Source organism: Ptiloglossa arizonensis, chromosome 12 (assembly GCF_051014685.1).
Source record: "Ptiloglossa arizonensis isolate GNS036 chromosome 12, iyPtiAriz1_principal, whole genome shotgun sequence".
In the NCBI taxonomy this organism is placed as follows: Eukaryota; Metazoa; Arthropoda; class Insecta; order Hymenoptera; family Colletidae; genus Ptiloglossa; species Ptiloglossa arizonensis.
The window spans coordinates 12,101,302-12,123,103 of NC_135059.1; the positions used below are offsets into that span (position 1 = coordinate 12,101,302).

The window sequence follows — 21,802 nt, forward strand, 5'->3', positions numbered from 1 at the left end:
TCGCATCAATTGTAATATAATAGTGCTCTGTTAATAGCTCATAATATATAAAGTTCAAAACAGGTTATCAAATCAGGGATAAAATTTTTATTTATTAAATACATATCATTACTTTTGGAAGTCAGTTTTTATACATGTAACTAATGTTTTGCACGTTTAATTATATTATGTATGTAAAAATATATTATACATCAGAATGTACAGCAGAAAAAACGCCATTGATAAAAACACTATGGATTCGCCGTCGCAGAGATAGTTTGTTACGTTGATGTAAACAAACCTATAAGATGTCATGTATTTAATTTAGTTGTGAATTTTTTGACTTAATCAGTAATCTTTAACTATGTGTCAAGATTTTATCTCGAATATATGCGAAAAAATCATACTCATCATTGTCTATTCTTTTCAGCTTAAACGATCGACAACTGTAAAAACAAAACTCGACTGATCGAACTTCAAAACAGTTTCGCGCACGAATCGGTTTGGTAGTTACTAATGTACTTACAAATTTTTATCTTATATTTTGTAATGTACATATATTCATATTATCAGTTGATTAGCGAGATTCTTCCGATGAAAACAGAACCAAATATGATTGTTCGGCTAGTTTTAATTATATGTTCTTCCAACCATTTTTGAAAAGTTTTCAATTAGGTACAACTAAAAATACCCTAAATGATAATAGCCCCCCATTTAAGTGTGCACATATTTGGACAAAATACAAACATTTTATAATTGAATTTAAACATTTGTCTATTTATAACAAATTATGAAAACGGTACTTTCGCAGATTGTCTGTACATAATTATTTATTACTTATTAACGCAGCATTGTTATTTTATATAGATTCATGTGACTTAATGTGCAGAGCTTAGCCTTTTTTAAAGGTTAAAGTCGCTCCGTCAAATGCCTACACGCGCGAGATCAAGCTGCGTGCCATAAAGGAGAAAAGATAGAACTAGTGACTTCCTTTTCACACCACAAATTGTTATCCCCAGATGAACATCTGGTCAAAGACGCGCGAATCAATGAGATTCTCCTGTTATCACGTGTTTTTTTATATGTTGTCCTTGAGTTTAATATAGTATACTATAATAACGAAACAGCAAAGAAAGCCTTGTAAACTCTGGAACTTATGATGATGAGAATTGTTTTACGTAATTGGTATTAAATAAACCGTCAATATATTTATAGTAACTGTTTTTAAATATACTAAACAATTGTACACTTTCAGAATTATTTTTTAATCAATTACTTTAAATTATTTTATTTATAAATCAAATAATATTAATGATGTTATTTGAAAATAATATTTTAATACTTAATAATGTAAAATGTAATTTATACTTCTAGTTCCAATTAAGTTTTATAGTTGTCGACTTGTTACACAGTAATAAAGATGGCGGACGTAATGTATGAGTAGCTGACGTTTGCTTCGATACGCGCGTTAACGATTCTTCGGAACGGTCGTATTGACATATTGCTGTGGTGTATATATGCGTGCGTGTGAGTGTTGTGCATGGTGTGAAGTAAATTTCGGCTGACAAAATGTGTTAGAAATTTGTTGAATATGAGCGAAGGAGCGGATTCAGTAGCGCAGATCTGCGAGAATTCGCTTACGACCTTGAAAGTTGAGGACAATCCTGAAGAACTTCCTCCAAGAACATTAACTACTAGGAGACCACGGTTTGGTACAGGCAATGTTCCACTTTCGCCCTATATATTAATCGATGGAAAAAAATTACGAAGTTCTTTGGCTCTCACCAAGAAATCGTCTCCACGACGTGTGAGTTTTCCAGCAAATGACAATCTCTTGGTTACGGGATATCTGGAACCAGCCAATCCTTGGAAACTTGGTGAGAATGATGCTTCAACTTGTATACATATAAGTTTTTCATTCATTTTTCAATACACATGCATTTTATCAATTTACTTTTCCTTTTCATAAATGTAGTAATATGCAGGTGATGTGGTAGAAACCTGTAGAGTTTATCGTCGGTAACAATCGACGAATATTGATAATTTAGAAATTATTACAAACTTAAATTCATCAATGTTTAAATATATTTATGAATTTATACGAATCAAAATTAATACAGATACTTTATTAATGTAACTAAGGAAATTTATAATTTTATTAATACTTTAGTAGATTTTCTTATATATTTTGAACTCACAGAAAACTTACTATTAGTTATAACTTTCTTAAATATTAAGTTGTTTTTAATAAAATAAATGTATAACTAAATAAAAAATCTTTTGTGCATGTTATCTTATGAGTGCTAAGTAGCTGATGAGATGAGATGTTTTGTTAGTTGAAAGTATTGTTATTAGAAATTCACGTTATAATTGATATACTGTCATTTTTACAAAAAATACTAGTTGTGAAATTTGTTTTGTAAAAGTATATACAAATTTTGAAAGAAGTTAATATATGAAATGATACATGTATAAATTTATTTTTTGGGTTACACAATTAACATTATATGTACACAAGAGATTTATGTTTTCCAATATTATTTTAGTTAGATTATACTATTTATATTTCAAAAACAAATATTAATTTCGATATATAAAATTTAATAAAACTAAATATGCTTTCATAAAATAAAATTGATTAAATATTATTTTGTAAAGAAGTATATTAGTTTCATTAATTTAATTTTTAAATACAATTTTATTCTTCTGAATTTTGTGACTTTTCTTATGCAATACTTAGTTCAATATTCTCTATCGTATATGTAAACTATATTTATTACATCATACATTCATATATTTAAAATCCATGTTTTTTTTTTAATACTTATCAGATATATTTCTATTAAGAGCAAAGTATATAAGAAAATGAACCAAATGATTAAAAAGTATAAGTTAAATTTGTAACATACTTTATATAATTTAATACAATAATTTCTTTAAATATTATTTTAAAGAAGTTATTAGTGTGTATAAATAGAATTGCTTAATGTAACTTACCAGTATTATGTTTATAATTATTTATTTTCATAGTGGTAGTGTATTACTAAGCTATTAGGTTTTTTTATAGGTCATGTCAATTGAAGAACGTTTAAGATTTCACAATGTGAACCATGTACTAATTATAAGTTTGATGCAATATTAAAGCATGTGCAATATATAATTAACCTGTAAGTTACTTTTAAAGTATGATATTCTTTAATTCTAATTTACAAAGTAGGCATTTTCATGAAAGATATTTAAAATTATATTTTAAATAATAAACAATTTCTGGAATTCCCTAGCACATTATTAATAATGTTATTAAACGTTTTCTCAGCTACATTCAGTGTTTTAGAAGTATTATATGAGAATTAATAAATTTTTCTAAAAATAAATTTATGATATATGTAAACATTTTAATGGTTTAATAATTTTTATGTAATTTATGAGTTCCTTTACTTTATTATATTAATACGTTCTCTGTGGAATTGTACAAATGCATATGGAAAAGTGGAAGCTACTTTTTGAATAAATAGAACCTTAGGTATTGAAAACAAATTTTTTGCTTTTTAGTATGTGATTTACATTCATATTAAATTATATAATATTAATTCATATTGAAGTAGAGTGCAAGTAAATATTTGGCTACATTCTTAAGAGAAAAATGTGGAGTTGATTTTGTCTTGATCCTTTGCTTCCAGGGTCAAATTTATCAACTTGCTTTGTTGTGATAGTGAGGTGAACATTCAATGGAAATGTAGACACTAATTAATGATCAAGTCATTGCTACAAATGAAAAACTTGGTGAGTCACCAATAAATACCGCAGTGAACGTGTTAAGAAATACTACACTTATGAAATGCAAATATAAATTGAAATTCAAAATTATGTTTTTAATACATATCACTAGTTCAATTTTTATTGAATAGGTTTGAATATATGCATTCTACAGTTTTCTAAAAGCATCTTCCTTCAGTCATTTACTTCTTAATATTTTTAAGATATTTTGTACTTTAATAATATATTGATTAATTGTTCACAGCTGAAAATGTAAATCATGAAGATTTAATCTCTGCATATAAGGAATCCTGTATAAAGCACAACACAGATCCTCTGGAAATTGTTATAAGTCAACTTGAGGTAAAATTACTTTTTTCTTTAATTAGTTTATTGAATATTAATTTGGATAAGGAGAAAAGTATGAAAGTCTATAATAATATTTCCTAAAAGAGTAAGAAGTGACACAGTAATGTGTTTGAAATAGTTATAGTTTTGTAAAGAACATAAATACTCATAAATCGATATGTCAAAGCCATCAGTTGCTTTATATTTACAATACGTAAAATACTTATATTTACAATATGTACAATATATTTACAGCTTTTAATGATATGAGAACATGGATTTCAAAAGATAAATATAAATGTTTTAAATTTCTTTGTTAGAAATGAAGTTTGAATAATATTTTATGATTTATATCTAAATAAATATTCATTAATCACTATTAATCCTCCACATATAGTTAATCTGTTATGTTTAAATCTTTCACTGTCTCGAATTATATAGCACCTTCAGTGATTATCACACAGTATGTTTTGTAGTCTCCATATTAGTAAGACTACAGGAAAAACACACATATGTGTAGCACACTTGCGAGTTAAATGTTAACATAAGAATTAATTAATGATTTCTTGTTTGTACAAGTGTAGCATAAGAGTACATTTTTAGAAATATAATAATGAAAACAAAATTTTCTTCAGAGTGATATGTGTTCTTTCGAATTAAACATTTCTTGTAATCATTTTTTCATATCACTAAAAGCAATAGGAATAGTAAAAATAGATGAATTAGTCAAAGAGCCTGTATGATAATGTACAGGGTGGTACATTTACTATTATGATAATCCAATTTAAAAATTTATCACTTAATAGTTTATAAATTTCTACTCAAATATAAATATATATATGTACATATCATTCATAACCAAAACTGAAAAAATATAACATTGAAATGTAAATTATTTGATATATTTAATGTGGTTATTATAAGCATTGATGCAACAAATCTGTATACTTCCCATAATATATTGAAAGTAACACAACCTTGCAAATTTGGATTTAAATTAAAAAACTAAAAATTTTCTCATATACAGTATTTATAATATATTTTTATTGGAAACATGATTAAAAGACAGGTGAAAGAATGCAAGTGTGACAATAGAGAATAGTAAAAAGTGTGATTAAATAAGTATAGTTGAAAATAGAGACATGTGAGTTGCAAAATTAAGAGCAGCAAATTGCAAGAGATAATGATTATATGAAGGTCAGATTGTAGGTAGAAGAATTGAGGTTAGGAAGATTAAAGGAGTCATAAGATTATTAAAAATATGAATGTGAGGAATTTAAATGAAGAAGGATAATGGCACAAATATCGAAGAGTTAATAATTTATACAGAAGAATAATTATCAACTAAAGTAAAGAAGTAAATAAAATGTGAAGAAAGCGGAAAAGACAAAACAACAAAGAGAGTGAAGCCATCAAAAGCAGAGATAACAGCGAAACAGAAAGAAAAAGGTGCAATGATTGGCTTTATGGGTAGAATAAAGAAAATTACAGGTATGCAGAAAGTGATAGATTTGGTAATAGATTTTCCAAAGAATTTAAAATGCAAAATTATAGAGAAAAATTAGACGAAATTGAATAAATGGTTTAAAAGCAAGCAAAACAAGAATAGAATAAAGGCAGTGAAAGAAGAAAAGATAAAACAGGAATTATAAATGTAAGTAAAATTGAAAGCAATCGTTGATTGTTAAATAAGAGATATATTTAAAATGAGTAATTTAGTTAAAAAATATAAAAGTATCAGAAGGAAAAATGATTTAATAGTTAAAGGTCTTATGGTAAGCAAAGGTAAAGTAAAAGAAAGATAAAGCAAATGTGTTTAAAAGAATTAAAAGTTACATGTAATATTGTGTAGGTAAGAGAGATTAGAGCTAAAGAACATAAAATATAGTGAGGATGTTCTGGCACATTTTATCGAGGGATAAATTGCTTAAAATAAAACTATTGAGAATCTTATTTCTGAACATACCAGGGTTATTAGGAGAAGGTTAAAATTTTTGATAATATGTAGGAAGCTTTGACTGTATATAACTAATAGAAACATGAATGGAGAAAAAAAGTTGAAATAGGATTACAAAAAAAATATTTAAACATTGTCTATGAAAATGTCAATTTGTAAAGATGGAAAATAAAAAAGATAAAATTTTGAACAGGGATTATGGTTAAATATATAATTATAGTTAAAAATAAGTAAACATAGAGTATAAGCAGAAAAATAGAAAAATTAGTATAACAAATAATGAGAATTGTTAGTAAAACAAGGAGAATACTTTCCATATACAATGGCTAAAATATGGAGAAGCTGCCAAGAAATACAGAAGAAGCGATCAAAGAAAAGGAAGAAGAGATATTGATAATTGTTGGGACATAAATGCAAAAGTTGGTAAGTAAGATAAAATTGAAATAAATGGATTGGAACAGAGTACCTATCATAGAAAAAAAATCTAAACATATAAAGAAAAATTGTGAAAGAGAATTTGTTAAAAATGGTAGAAAAAAGAACTTGGCACATATCAAAGACTCCAATAGCACATAACAAGACACCACATAGAATAAGTGCAAAAAAGGGAATATTAAAATTTGAGAAAAGAAATTGTCGAAGGAATATATTAAGGTAAAAGAACAAGGTGGTACAAAGAATGGATAAAGAAAGAAGATAATATTTTAATAAGAGCTATAGGTATCTAATAACTAAGTGGAGATCAGAATACCTGGAGGAAACTGGATCTTCTGATCTGAAATTAGCAGTAAAGGTGAGATATGTAAATATGGAATTGTGGCATAGTAATAGATTAAATATTGGTTACTTAAGAATAAACAAAATTGTAATATTTTTGATAATAGTCCAGGAACTTTAAGTCATTTTATATAGGATTGCAATATATTACACAGATTAAATATAAGAATACAAGAACTTTTGCAGGGTTGATCTAATTTAAGGAATGTAGAGAGGGAGAAAGACAAAACAAATTTGTGAAGTTTTGCAGGTTATAAATATAATAAAAAATGAGAGTTAAAGGTAAGCAAGAAAATAGAATAGGCTGTATGGAAGAATAAATGATGAAAAATTACTTATAAAGCTAAATTCAGATGAAAAGGTTGAAATTATTAAATTACTGCTATATCTTTTACTAATACAATTTTCTTGTTCTAATTGTAATAATTATATTTATAGATGAATGTTAAGAAACTATGACTAATATGACAACTATACTTTGTTATTTTGACTTTTATTTTGTTGCATTCATTAATATTTACATGATCAATTTATTAAAATTGTATTATATGAAATGCACTGAGTATACATCTATATATATGCTTAAAACTTAAAACTTAAAAAAAAAAAACCAGTAACAGTAATGGTAAAACATGTATGGGGGTTCTCTTAACAAAATGTAGTCCAACTTTGATCTCTCTTTCTCTACCGAAAACAAACTATTCTACAATTTAAGTCCAGATTCAGTATTGGGCTTTATTTATTACCTATTTCAAATGTACTTGAAACTTTTAAAGTGCAATATACAGTATTAAAAATATTTATGTTAATATTTTGGAAAGTAAAATTGAGCAGAAGTTGTGGTGTGCATAGGAAAAAAACTTATTCAGAATATTAACCTTGACAACATATTTCAAGATCATCCAAATATGTGAGATGATCTCTATCCTAAATAATTATCAAAATGAATTATGAATTTAAGATTAAAGATATTATTTATTAAGTATATATAATTTAATTATATAATGTTTGAATCAGTACCTATAAGATTGCTGTTTCTAATATTCGATCGTATAAATGAGACATAAAGGGATTATACAGGAACGTGATGATCGAGGGGGGGTGCATATGTTGTACGGCGATCGAGGATTTATAATGTAGTTGTAGTGGTTTGGTTTTTTAACTGAATGTATAACATTTTCACTTTCTTTTGTTTTATCGTTAACACATTGATGCCGGATGACGTACATGTGCGTCATTCAGACTCTTCCTGTCTAGAAATAAATGCGTAAAACACTTAATGGTTTAATTTTTCTTTAGTGATACCGTAACAGATAACTCTCACTAACGATAAAAATAATGTCGATAATTGATGATAATCGCATGTTAAAAAGTGTAAATTATTACGTCAAAAACAGAATCTTCTAATTTTATCAAAATTTCTTTAAAAAATATCAATTGGTTAAAAAGTTATATCAATTTTTTTGTACGTAAGACAATTGAGTGGAATGTTGCAAATTTCCTCCGACGCCAATGTGTTAATTTGGCGCGAATTTACGTTAGACATTGATAATGTTTATTCTTAAATTATATTTACAATGTATAAGCGACATTCTCCTGAACATGTTCACGATGGACACGAATGATCTTCATTGTGACATTATATACATACATTTGCGATGAAGAAACGACACTTCCACAAATATATCCACGTTGGATATGTGACGTTTGCTCGGCTTACATATTCAGTTTGAGCCAACAAGCTATGTACACTCGTGTTATTGTCGTTAATTTGTCTCAAGAGCTGTGTCTCGGTGTGTATGTAGCAACCATACATCCTATACTATTCATGTAAGGTGTTTAACTATTATGTTTAGGGGTGGGGTGATTCTATAGACCAAAATAAGATGAAAATCAAGAGCGATGAAATTATGGTAGAGGTTTCATTTTAAAGTTATAAACGATGAAAAATTCGAGTCAGATGTGCCTGTCGCTGGGTAATTTGCGAATTATCGGCCGATGGCTGAAAAGTCAAGCATAGCACATTCGATAATGGCGAATGCACAGCGGATTTAGTATGTAGAACGCATATTTACTAACAGAGTTGAAAGTCGTACGTTCTTACTATAATTAATGGAAAACCACGCGACGCTAAAGAGATAGTCATGATAAATTAAATTGCTCTAAGGAAACACGTAGACTCTACACACAAATATATATTTGTGTCGCATTTAAACGGGAGTGGGAGACTCTTGGAGGTTTCATGAGACCTGACTTGAATGACGTTACTCTAAAGGATGAAGACTGCTTCCAGTATTACTTCCTAAGAGGACTACTTTTCATAGACAATCATAGACAAATTTAACTTACATATTTTCAACTTACATGTTCCAGCAGTTGTAGCCAACGAAATTGTAGCAGTTTGCAATAGTAGTAGATTTTAATAGTGTTTAGATTTTCATATTTCAATTGATCTCGGGTTTTGTCTCTATTCGCGTTTGCAATTGAAAAATTGTATTCTAAAATGTCACTGCTACCGAATAATACTTACGAAAAGTGCATTATTCGAAATATGTGGATAATTTTTCGTTCTTACGTTTTTACGAAATGTTATTGTATTATTTGATTGAAATTGTCAACGAAGCAAGTCAGATTACAGTTACAAAATATACAGATTTTTAAATTTCTTTCTGACATTAAATTTGCGGACCAGATAAAGTTCTGGTTTGGGCTAAACTTTGTACACTTGTGACGTGTAGCCAACTGTTCTTATTGCTCTTGAATTTTTACCGAATTTTTTTATTAATTAGGAAACTTCCTACCCCTATCCTTTAATACTCGAAGTCTTATGTTGGGTTAACTTGAACCTATGTTCCACCCGTAAAGGCAATGTTATTGTAGAAAGCCGATGTGTTTGCCCTTGAGGGTTATTACGAGGTAATGCAACTGCTTCTCGGCAACACCTGTGGGTTGCATCATATCGATAATACACAGGTAAAACCGTCATCTCGGCCACTGGTGACGCTTACGTACACTTGATTTATTATTAATAATCGTGTACAATGATCTTTGCTTTTAAGACTGAATTCTAGTTCAATTATTCAGTCTTCATTTTAACGCGTAATATAACTTTTACCGTTTACTAATAATTGTGTTTCTTACGAAGTCCGGAACTTCTTAATCGTTTAGAACATATGTAAAATATATTTGACAATTTTGAAAACATTACGAAATACCGTTTCTTCTAGTGAAATATTATTTTCATTCCACTTATCGATTTTATCATGGACACGGATACTCTTCTATACGTACGGTATAGGATTGTTGCTGAGATGGATAAGGATAATTGGTGCGTGTCTATGAGATAAGGCAATGCACCGATCAATAGATAACATTTTTATGACTTTATCGCATTACAAAGGCGAGTTAAGTATCATTAAAATGGGCGATTTGCACTTAAGTGATGTCCCTTCTTGGGATATCACAGATTACAAACCTCTAACGAGCTCGTTCTATTGTATGTATATAAAATTATTTTAAATGAGAAATTTATCACTGATTTCTGTGCATGCTATTTAGGTAGCTAGATAGCCTAGACAGTCATGTTCAAACGAAATTTTGAAGCTTAGACACCTCCCCAAACTTTGCCCTGTTAGCATTGTATCATAATGCACGCCTAATGGGAACATTTTTCCTGAAAACTAATGTGTTTTATGAACGAAATGTCCAGCATAATCAAGAACGCAAAATTTCGTTGATATTTTTCATAATATTATTGTTTCTCGACAACGGTTCGTTGATGTCAAACGAGCTACAATCTGTCCCATAAGAACTCGTGGGCGGTATCTTCAAAACTCGACACCCACTGAAGTGGAAACCGTGATAATGTAAACATATACACTCCCCTCGAATATGCGTCGGCTAAGTTTCTTTCAGATTCGTTTCTAATGTTGTCGAGAACAGATCTTTTCGAGACGAGTGCTGTGCACGCAAATCGGTTCGAGGCGGTTTTCCTGTGTAGTCACCCGAAAAGGCCAAAAATGAGTTTCGCAAGTGCTGCAAAATACTTGCCAGGTCACCACAGTTTGATAAGAAGTAAGTAGATAAGTACAAGGAAACGAGAAGTGTCGACGATCTTCCGAATCATGGTTTAAAGTGGGTACCGGAGAAGACGAAGTGATCCTCGGACTTTTCGCTAAAAGTCTAACACTATCGTTGCGTAAATATTAGAACTGTATCTATCAAAGGAGGCTTCTTACATTGGTGAAACGTTGGTTCACTCGAAACCGAGAACACATGGATGTTGCAAGAAGATAACAATCCAAAACACAGAAGTTACATCTGTAGGGAATGGAAAGCGATAAACAATTGGATTAGCCATCCCGGTCCCCCGGTGTAAATCCAATCGAAAATATGTGGTTCTTAACGAAGCACAAACTTAAAGGGAAACGTATATTAAAATTGAGAACCCTGATAGACCGGATTCGTCAAATATGGAGATCGCTATCGGTATCGTACGCAGAAAAATTGGTAGAAAGTGTACCAAGGAGATATCAAGCTATTATTGCTAATGCAGGAGATTGGACTCGCTATTAAAGTAAGAGCGTATTAGTGTTTTATATGTATACTCGGTTTATATAAAGTTTTTTTTTTTTTTTTACGAAAAAAAATCATATTTACAAAAGTAATCAGGGAAAGTGTGGATAACGAACAAAGTCGAAAAAACACGAAAGCGAACGCTCGAGTCGTCGAAGTCTTGTATTAGTTGTACAAAAGGACATGTATCGTATTTTTGTATCTTCGTTTTATTGTTCATATCTTTTTCAATTATGTAAATTGTAAATTAATATTTGAAATAAATCTTATTACTCTTCAAAGGAATTTGTAAAAAATTCAAAATTAATGTATGTGGAACTGCAACGTCCTTACATTTTTTTTTAAATAAAATTATATACAATGGATGTCACAATCGTATACTTTAAGCTTCATTTGATTTTTATATATAAAATGTGACAATTGAAACAAGTGAATGAAAATAATACAAGGATAAATAATTACATATCTTTCTCTAAAATGTAACAACAATGTGATAATGGATCAAATAAGTTTTATACAAAGTTTTGTACAAAGATTGTTTAATTTACTTATTATTAATAAACTTTTGGTTACATTGCTGTTGCACCTTAAACAAAGATATATTGAACTATTTTCTTCCTAATCAAATTCATTCGTGTGTTATAATTTTCACATTTCATAAATAAACATCGATTAAAATGTAAAGTATACGATTTTATGTGACACCAGTCACGTGTGTAAACAATCCATATTTCTAAGCTTATTTTAACAACGATGTAATCGTACTGTTGCCGAAATTTTACCGAAACTTTTGACTGTTGATTTTCAGCAACAAAATGTCCCCGCTCGTTATTTGCATTAAACATTTGAACATCTACGAATAAGATTCTACGACCGTACAAAGACTTTTGTAAAACGATGTTTTTATCATGTAATAAATATTCCTTATTTACATAAAGAAAAATTACTTAATTCATTTCGTACTTATCCTGTTTTGAAGAATAATGCCCTACTTTAATTATGTACAATTATATTTAAAAAAAAACGCTATTAAAGTTTTAACAAAATTAAGTTGAACGAATTTTTCGCTTTTGTAGGCCACTGAATTATATTTTTAATAATCTGAAAAAGCAATTTGTTTAGGTAGTCCACCCTGTACATTAGTCTTTTAGTTACGACTCGTTTCAACTACAAACCATTCGCTGCGTACGAGAAGATAATCGACATAAAACTACAATTGATTAACAAATTCTTAACATTAATTATAAATTAATTAACATTTATAATAAATATAAATTTTCAGACTTTAGATATATCTAAAAAGAATAGCGAATTACTTAATTTAAAAGGACAGCCATTGGATCCTGATCACTGTGAACCATTGGAGGAAATTTTTAAAAGAGTTCAATTTAATAAAGTTGATTTAGAAGCAACGTCTTTGAATGATGAGGTATTTTGTTTGTACAATTTTTATCTACTAATTTTGAAATTAGTTATTATCAAATGTTATTTAGTGTTATTTTATTGTTATTTGTATTTTTATTTACAGAGCTCTGTGATATTATTTGATATGCTAGAATATTATGAATCTGCAAAACACTTAAATATTTCATCTAATCATGGCATTGGAGTTCATGGTTGGCATGCATGTGCAAATTTGATAAGAAAGGTATATATAAAAAGCACTTTTTTAATAAGAAAGTTTTGATATTGTTATTAGTATTGAAAGTAATGCATAGTTGTTTGATTGATTATTGCATGTTAGAATAGTTGAGAAGGATATAAATATTAATAATGACATGAATATGATTGTTTAAATTTTGTTTGTACCTTATTCAATGTACAATTAATGCAACCATTATTTGTCTAGACCCAATGTTTAAAACATCTTGAAGCTAAGGATGTAATACTTAACGAAGAATACATGAATATTTTGAGTCGTGCATTACGAGTAGTCTGCCATCTACATGTGCTAAAGTTAGAAAACTGTGAACTTTCAGGAAGAGCAATCATCACACTAGGTATTTATTATGTGATACAGTTTGCTAATTGTATAATTTTAATTTAAAATAGTAATTAAACATTATCATTTACAACCGTTATTTTATTTTTATTTTTATAAGAGTTATTAATTAACATTCACAAATCATTAGGTGCATTGTATATACATATATATAATAAACATATATATTCACGATTGACAAAATAACTGGGTTTACGATGCAGACGTGATTTCCCCGTTAATCTTGGAATTAAAAATTGTAGCAAGAAATCTTCAAACTCTATTCAAGGTTTGAAATCCTTAGAACCTTTCCTGTTCTCAATAGCAATTGTCGTATCATAAACCCTGGTCCTCGATATCTGCGACAAAATCTAATGGATATTAAGTGTAACTGTTATATATAAGACTTGAAGCAACAAGCTTCAATGAATATATAGTTAATAAAGTTATTGTTAATTTTTTTAAAGTTTTTTTTTTAGTAATCCTTTGATTCCTTCAACACACAACAACGGACTATGTAATATATATGATTACGCGCTTTAAATTACAACAAATATTTGTATCCACGTCACGGCCAAAATACATAAGTATTAGATATTACGAAAGAATTTTCAATTCTTTATCTTATCTCACATGATGTAATAGAATATAATGTTACAATATAAAGTTAGTTACATCAGTTACAAATATTTTAATCGATTGATGTAAGCTTATTTAATAAATGTAATACACATTATTTTTCATAAAGAAACCATTTAAAAAACTTGATTTTAGTATATGACAGCAAATATTTTCAGGCATATATTAAACTAATCATTACATTTAGTATTTTATAACTATAATTTATGCGATTATTTATATTTCTAATAATATATACTTAATTTAATTCAATGACGAAATTTTTTAGTGGAGTATCCATTTCTAATATCGTATTTCTTTTATCAGTTGCAGCATTAAAAATGAACACTGGAATAAGGGAACTGTATTTAGCTGACAATGGATTTAATTTCTATGATGCAATACAACTTGGTTCTCTCCTTAGGTTTAACAACCATATACAGTTGCTTGATATTAGGTATGTAATATTGAAGAGTAATCAGTATTAAAAGAGGAATAATTTACTAAGAGTTTGTTAATTATCTAAAACTATTCCATAGGATTTTATATTATGGAGTAAGTATTATAATATACTGTTATGCTTGTTTTTTTTTTTTTAGTAACAATAACATCCAAGATGAAGGTGTGCGTGATATCTTAGAAGGTCTTATTAATCAAATAAATGAAGACAAGGATGGTAAAGGCTTAAGTGTATTAATATTATGGAATAATCAACTAACACAAAATTCATCTCCCTATTTTTCACGCATTATAGTATGTAATTTTATTTATGGTTATATTTATGCATTCATAGATTATGTACTTATATTCATGTTATTTATTTATGTAGACATCATCTAAAACATTAGAAACATTGAATATTGGAAAAAACACACTAACTGATGAATTGTTATTCGTCATAAAAGATGCATTAAAAGCAAATCGCATTTTACTACAATTGGGAATACAATCAACTGAACTTACATGTGATGGAATTATTACATTATCTGAGATTATTGAAATAAATCAGGTTTTACAAGTAAATATTAAAAGTGTTGCAGTACAATAAAATGAGAAATTGTTTTGATTTAAGTATATATACCTTTTTTTTTATTATTCTAGAGGATAGACTTACGAAATAATAACATACAAATAGCTGGAATGAAAAGTCTCTGTTCTGCTATGAAAAAAAATAGAAGTATCACTAAAATAGATTTGGATGATAAGCCTAGAATAAAAGTAGTAAGTGAACAATCTCTATTGTATTGTATAAAAAGATTTAATGTTACATAATATTGCTTGTTTCTTTTATGTTAATAACAGGATTACCTAGCCCAGACCTTGCAACAGTATTCGCAGCTTGTAGCTGAGATTCAAGTTTGTTGTTTGGAAAACGAGCAGAGTCGTACTATAGAAGAAAATTGCGAAGGTTCTGAAAGTTCACGTCATAGCATTCTCTGTAGCACAAATTCTCGTAAAATCTCGCTTACTTGTCAAACACTACCATGTTCTTTATCAACCATGATTTCAATACAAAATAACGCATCAGGGCAATCGATGCTTGAACCGAAACGTATCAATGGAGGTCGTCTACGTTCCCCAGCCCTTAGTCCAGCCTCATCACCTATAGCAAGTCCGATACCAAGTCCTTCTCGAAGTCGATTTGTGGTATCCCGTGTTCCAGAAACATCATTATGTTCTGCAAATTCCTCAACATCTTCGTCACCAGATACTCTCTCCCTTGAATCATCTACCTATCGCGCTTCTTCTGCAAGTGGGTCATCTAGATTTCGGGTTTCAGTTGTTGAATCAGCAAATACTATGCCTTTACATAAACCTATTGTTGCTTCATCTGAGGATAATGTTACATTTGGTTCAAATTTTAAAATCAATACTACAAAGTCAACTGACTCAGATGAGACTGTTAATGTATTCAGATCCAACTTAAAAACGAATAATGCTCAAAATACTGAAAATTTTCATAACACATCGAGCAACGTATCTTATTTAGTTTCAAACAAAGTAGGAGAAAGGTGTACACCATCAGCACATGAATTTGCTAACATAACAAAGTTAACTACAGATACACATTTTTCCAAAGCTACTGTAAAAACTCAACTAGATGACAGTATAAATCCTGTTACTTCGAAAAGTAAAGAATATTGTGATGTACAGTACAATCAGATTAATATTCCAACTCGACTGGGCAGTGTAACATCGACAACACATGTACAAAATGCAGAAAACAATTATAACGAGGGTACACAAGATATTAAAACATCTACAAATATTAATAAAGATGACAAAAGTTCTAGTTGTATTATAATAAGTGATAAATCGATATTTACTAACAAAAATCATGATATGACAAATAACGTAGGAAGTACTTTTTTAAATGAAAAGACAGAATTGCAACCACAAATAAACCAAAAATCTTGTATACAGAAACACACTCCTAATTTAGAAAAATTGCTTGCACTATTTCAACATCCTAGTTGTTTTTTCCCTATTAGCCAATTGAAATCTAGGAGTACATTTCAAGATAGCATAAACAGCTTAATGACACGTGGAAATAAATTCCAATGTTACTTAAACGAGAACAGAGATAGAATTCGTGATCATAGCACAGAAAATTCTTCAATATCACAAAAAAATAAATCAACAAAATCTTTCAATATTGCTCAGATGTTAAGTTTAAAAAGTTTAACAAACATATTTCCATCATTTAAATTTGAGGGTAATTTAAATGTTTCTGAACAGAATAGCAAGTCTTATTCAAAAGCAGTTACAGAAGTGAATCTTTTACTTAGAAAAGAGTGTGGAAACAATTTAACTGGTATACAAAAAGAGTACACTGATTATAACAATGACAATAAACAATTCAAAGTTTGTATAGAAGAACAAGAAAATAATGTTTCCACATTGGGTAATCGAGTACCTAAAGAAATACAATCAAAAGGCTATATTCAGCTTATTAACAAAGATTTACTATTACCTGCAAATTACATTGTTTCAAATATAGCAGTTGATAACTGTTTTAAAATTCTAAATAATAGTTTATTAACACGTGTTTCAGAGAACAAAATGATTATACCTTTATCTAAATTTCTGGATGTACATGAATACTCTCTTTTAAAAGCAACTATTAATGACGTAAATATCGAAACTATAGAGGAAGTACTAAACAAAGTAAATTCCATACTGGTGAAAGAAATGTGTGATAAAACTTTAACGGACAGTATTAATTTTACTAGTGATAGTAACTCCTTGTTTTGTAATATAATGTATGATATAACGAATGTAAATGATATGTACACTATAAAGACGCCTGACAAAATGCACAATTTAGTAATATTAAACTTAAACGCGAAAGGTGATATCGAAAATAATTCTGTTTTTAATCTAGAGAATAAGCAAAGTAATTTGGCATGTTTCGTATGCAATGAAGAGCGTGATTGTAATATAAATAATAAATCACTTGCATATCGCAGTGCGTTGAAGGTAAATATAGGAACAAATTGTTTAAATAATAAAGTTACCAAAATGCATAGTATTTATAATAATAATAATAATAATTATAAGAAAGCTTTTACAAATGCTCGCGATATGTCGAGTAATGAAGTAGAAAGAAGAGACATTTGCCATGCGAATAATAGCATGGATTGGCAAAGTACTATTGTAAATAGCAAATCAGCAGCAGGAATATTGAAGAAGAATTTGATGTATAAAGATATTAACATTGACTTTGATGATGCTAGTACAGATTTATGTACTTCAGTTATTTATAAAGATGTTACAAATCCATCAAGAATACAGGAAGTATTAAAAACATTTGTTACAAAGGACAACAAATATCTTGAGTTAAGTAATATAAAAGAAACAAACGTCAATGACCTACTAATGGAAAATGCCATGGGCAGTACATTTAAAAAGACAGACATTATGCCTATACCAAGAGTGTATTGTTATATAAATTTCAATAAGTCTGTTCCTAGAGATCTTATATTTTATATAGCTGATATCTCTGTTGGTGAAACTTTTACTAAAGAAGGTCTCTCATCAGAAATTATTCCCAGCAGTTACTCAAGTAATGCTATAATAAAGACCTCGATTCATGACTTACCTCAAGTATCTAATTCATGCATAAATCTTGTAATAAAAAAACTGCAGAAACTTCATAAAAAGAGTGAAGCTTCTAAAATTGAGGGAAAAATGTTTTCTGTGCATCATAATATTCAGGAAAGCACACGGTTTCATAAGAAACAGAAATTGCAAGAAAACGATGATTCTGGTACTGATTCTGAATGTCTCTCAAAATGTACAGAAGTTTATCCTATTGCCCCTCCAAAAAGAGGTGTAAGTCTTTTAAAGAAAAGTAATGATACATGTGGTAACCCTTTAGAAAATATATATATGTTCACAAAGTTTGGATCAAATATTGTTCAACGTGTAAAATTTACAAATTCAGATGCGATAAGTGATATGACTCATAAATATCTTAATACAATTAAATGTGCAGTTGCCACAACTATGTGTTCAAAAGTTGCAGCAAACACAAGGAATAATGTGACAATTGAAATTGTTTCTGATGAGAGCACTAATGTTGCCGAGCCATCGACAGTAATTCATGCGACAAGGTGAGTAAATAACATTATGAGGATTGACGAAAGTCATAAATTTGTATTTGGTTAGAGATATTTTGAAGGGAAGGAAGATATTTGTATTTATGCCCTTGTACTTCAATGTACATGATTTCGTTATTTTGAATATATCGTTCAAATATTAAGTATTGAGGTGTAATGTGAAAGATTTATCATATCAGATTGTCCAATAAGTTCATACGATTTTTGATGAATGTGGAATTTTTATTTTTCAAAAAATATTTAATAACATTTACTCTATTATATATTCCCTATTATTGTTTACGAGCTCGACGCAACGCTCTGGAAATTTTTTAAAATTACCCTTTGAGAAATTATATTTAAAAGTGTTTTAAATGCAATGAGAACGAAAAAAGTGATAATTAGGTGGTTCATCGTTTGGAAAAGAATTACACTTTTTAAATCTTTCAACTATTTTTCGTTATAGACATTAGAAATATTTTGAATGATTTTGGTAGTCTTGAAATTATAATTAAACTTATGGAGCAACATGTGTCGAAGATGATTGTTTTTATTTATTCAGAATTTCATAATTATTAATCTAAAACTTTATTATTATTGACATGAATTGAAAACTTCCAGAACAATTTTAATGCGGAAAAACAAAAGCTGTTGAATCGTATATAATGCAGTATCGACGGACAATTGTTATCGGAAGAAATTTATGATGAAATGACCGCATGTATTTACTGGACAATCTAATATTGCTCTTTTATCTAAGCTTTTATAAAAGGCGATGGAATTCTTTTTTACTATAAATATGAAACTTCATATAATATAATGTTAGGAATAAATATTTGACGTTTTCTATATCGAATTATACAAATTTGTTCTCTGGAATATTTTAAATATTCATTCAGTTTTAAGAGGTAAGATTAGTTCATAATGTTGGAAATCTGTAATTGACAATACATTGTTACTTTGCTATATTACAATGCAATTTCAAATTAAATTAAATTTTGTTTATTCTAAATTAAATATGAATCAGAATATATTATACTATTATAAGATTTATAAATTTATGATTTCATCATCTTCTTTGTTAAGATAAAAATTGTAATATAATCATAGAAAAAAAATTAATTTAAAAATCATTTATTAAATAATATAAATACACGTTACTGTGTGAAAAATTATTCTATCTGTAAAACTCTGTATAATGGTAAAATATTGATTTCATATTTTATTCCTCGCTATATATGATAAACTAAGAATTATTAAGAATTAAATTATAAATAAAATGAACAAATTTATCCATTGTATGATTGTAATTTTATAAAATAGTACGATACATTGTTTTGTAAAAATAATTTGCATCTATCAAAGACACATATAATTATGTACTATAATAAATCAAAATTCTTGTATATAACTTTGTATGAAACTTAAATATTATCTCTAAAACAATATTTTTAGCTATGCTGATTTCAACATTATCTTGTGTCTCGCTTGCAAATATTATAATAACTTTTGTTTAACTAATGAAGAAATCATATTAATTCTCCTCTAAAAAGTACCTTAAATTTTCATCACTCTCTTATAGATTTCCTTTGCTAATATAAAACTATAACACTCTTTGTCCATATAATACTTTATTTTTGTAACATTTAACATATAAAAGTAATATATTTTGTAGGTAGAAATTTATAATAATTCTGTTTAAAAAGAACAATATTATATTTTTACATTTACAGAATTATTTGTATATAAATTCTGTTAAACATTGTTCATTTTTATTCAGATAATATTATGTTCTTTTTCTCAAATTTTTATTTACATAAATTTATAACAAAAACGTTTTTGTAAAAGTATAGTAAAGTAATGTATTTTTATTTGAATTAGAAATAATTTTTATTGACCAATTTGTAGTACAAAATATAATTTTAATACAAACAGTAATCCAGTTATTTACTGTATATTTTCTACATATTATCTTTTCAACAGTGATTTCATTCCAAAATAAATGTTTAAACTTTTTTTTCTCTCCTTAAAACCAGATTCAGTATAACTTGATGTGATTCATCATTATAGTTATATATAATATTTAGTTAAAAAATAATAATTACTGCATTTCATTACTGGTACTACAGCTACTATAAAGAAGTTTCTAAATATTTATATATCATTGTTATTTATAGAACTATATAGAAGTACTATATTACTAAAAATGTAGTATTTCTTTTGAGACATTTTCTGTTTTAATATTTTATATAAATGATATAGATTCAAATATAATTTACTTTTAACTAATTATTACATTTAATGTTTTTGTTAAATTTATTAAATTATTAAAAATTTTTTCTATTTCATAAGTTTTCCTTAATGCTTAAAATAAAATATAATAGAAATAAAAATTTTACTTTACTGTGATAGAATATAAATTATAAATTTCAATATAAATGTAATATATACTTTCTAAAAATATTGAAAATATGTAATCATACGGTACAAAATTATTAATATGGTTTTTGTAGCACAAAGTAAAACAAATATGGATGATGAAGAAATGGAAATGGAGAAAGAGATAAATGAAAATGAAGATGTGGAAATAGAAGGAAGGAGATACAATGAAGAATATAACAATTTATGTGACTTTAATGATAATGGAATCAATGAAATTGATGAATTCGAAGAATTGAAGATGCATCTTGAACCAAAGTATCAGCGTTATGCTAAGTGGCGGATATAAAAATACATTTTATTCTACAATTGTTAATGCTGGATGGTATTTATGTACAATAAAAAGACAATTCAATCTATAGAATTGTTTCACGGAATTTATGTTTTATTAAAGAACAAAATATAGGTAAATCTAATGAATTTTATTGTATGTTTGTTGACAGTGTGGTCTATTCATTTTGATCATTCAAAAATCTCTGTTGTTTCCGATGACAGAAAAATGTAAGACTTTGTTTGGTTCAAGGAGACAATAATTTTTTAATTGAAATGAAATGCTTTTCAAAACATTAAGGTCACTTACATATTTTTAAATGGAATCCATTGTTTTTTTAATATAAATAGAAAGGGCATAATATGACTAATTCAACCATGTTTTTATTGGAAATTTTCGTAATAAAGCATGTTTGAAGATTTAAACTGGCAAGCAGGAAAGATAGAAAAAAGGTACAACACACGTTCTTATATTTATCTATGTGTATTAGCAAAAATTTT

The 21,802-nt window shown here is 27.9% G+C and overlaps 1 protein-coding gene across 7 annotated transcripts; it reads left to right on the forward strand.

Moving 5' to 3' along the window:
• The first annotated feature begins 1,236 nt into the window (after positions 1–1,236).
• LOC143153412 (uncharacterized) lies at positions 1,237–21,248 on the forward strand. Of its 7 annotated transcripts, none has more exons than XM_076324536.1 (13): positions 5,186–5,737; positions 6,234–6,833; positions 6,925–7,099; positions 7,256–11,393; positions 12,675–12,821; positions 12,921–13,040; positions 13,242–13,392; positions 14,319–14,448; positions 14,591–14,744; positions 14,821–15,009; positions 15,093–15,212; positions 15,294–18,607; positions 21,106–21,248. In XM_076324536.1, exons 4-13 carry the CDS (start codon positions 11,367–11,369, stop codon positions 21,113–21,115), a joined length of 4,362 nt encoding a protein of 1,453 aa, XP_076180651.1. In that variant the 5' UTR covers positions 5,186–5,737; positions 6,234–6,833; positions 6,925–7,099; positions 7,256–11,366; the 3' UTR covers positions 21,116–21,248. The 7 variants fall into 7 exon arrangements, with proteins under 7 accessions (XP_076180645.1, XP_076180651.1, XP_076180649.1 ...); XM_076324534.1 differs by having other exon boundaries at positions 7,004–7,099; XM_076324532.1 differs by having other exon boundaries at positions 6,234–6,463; positions 6,574–7,099.
• The last annotated feature ends 554 nt before the right edge of the window (positions 21,249–21,802 follow it).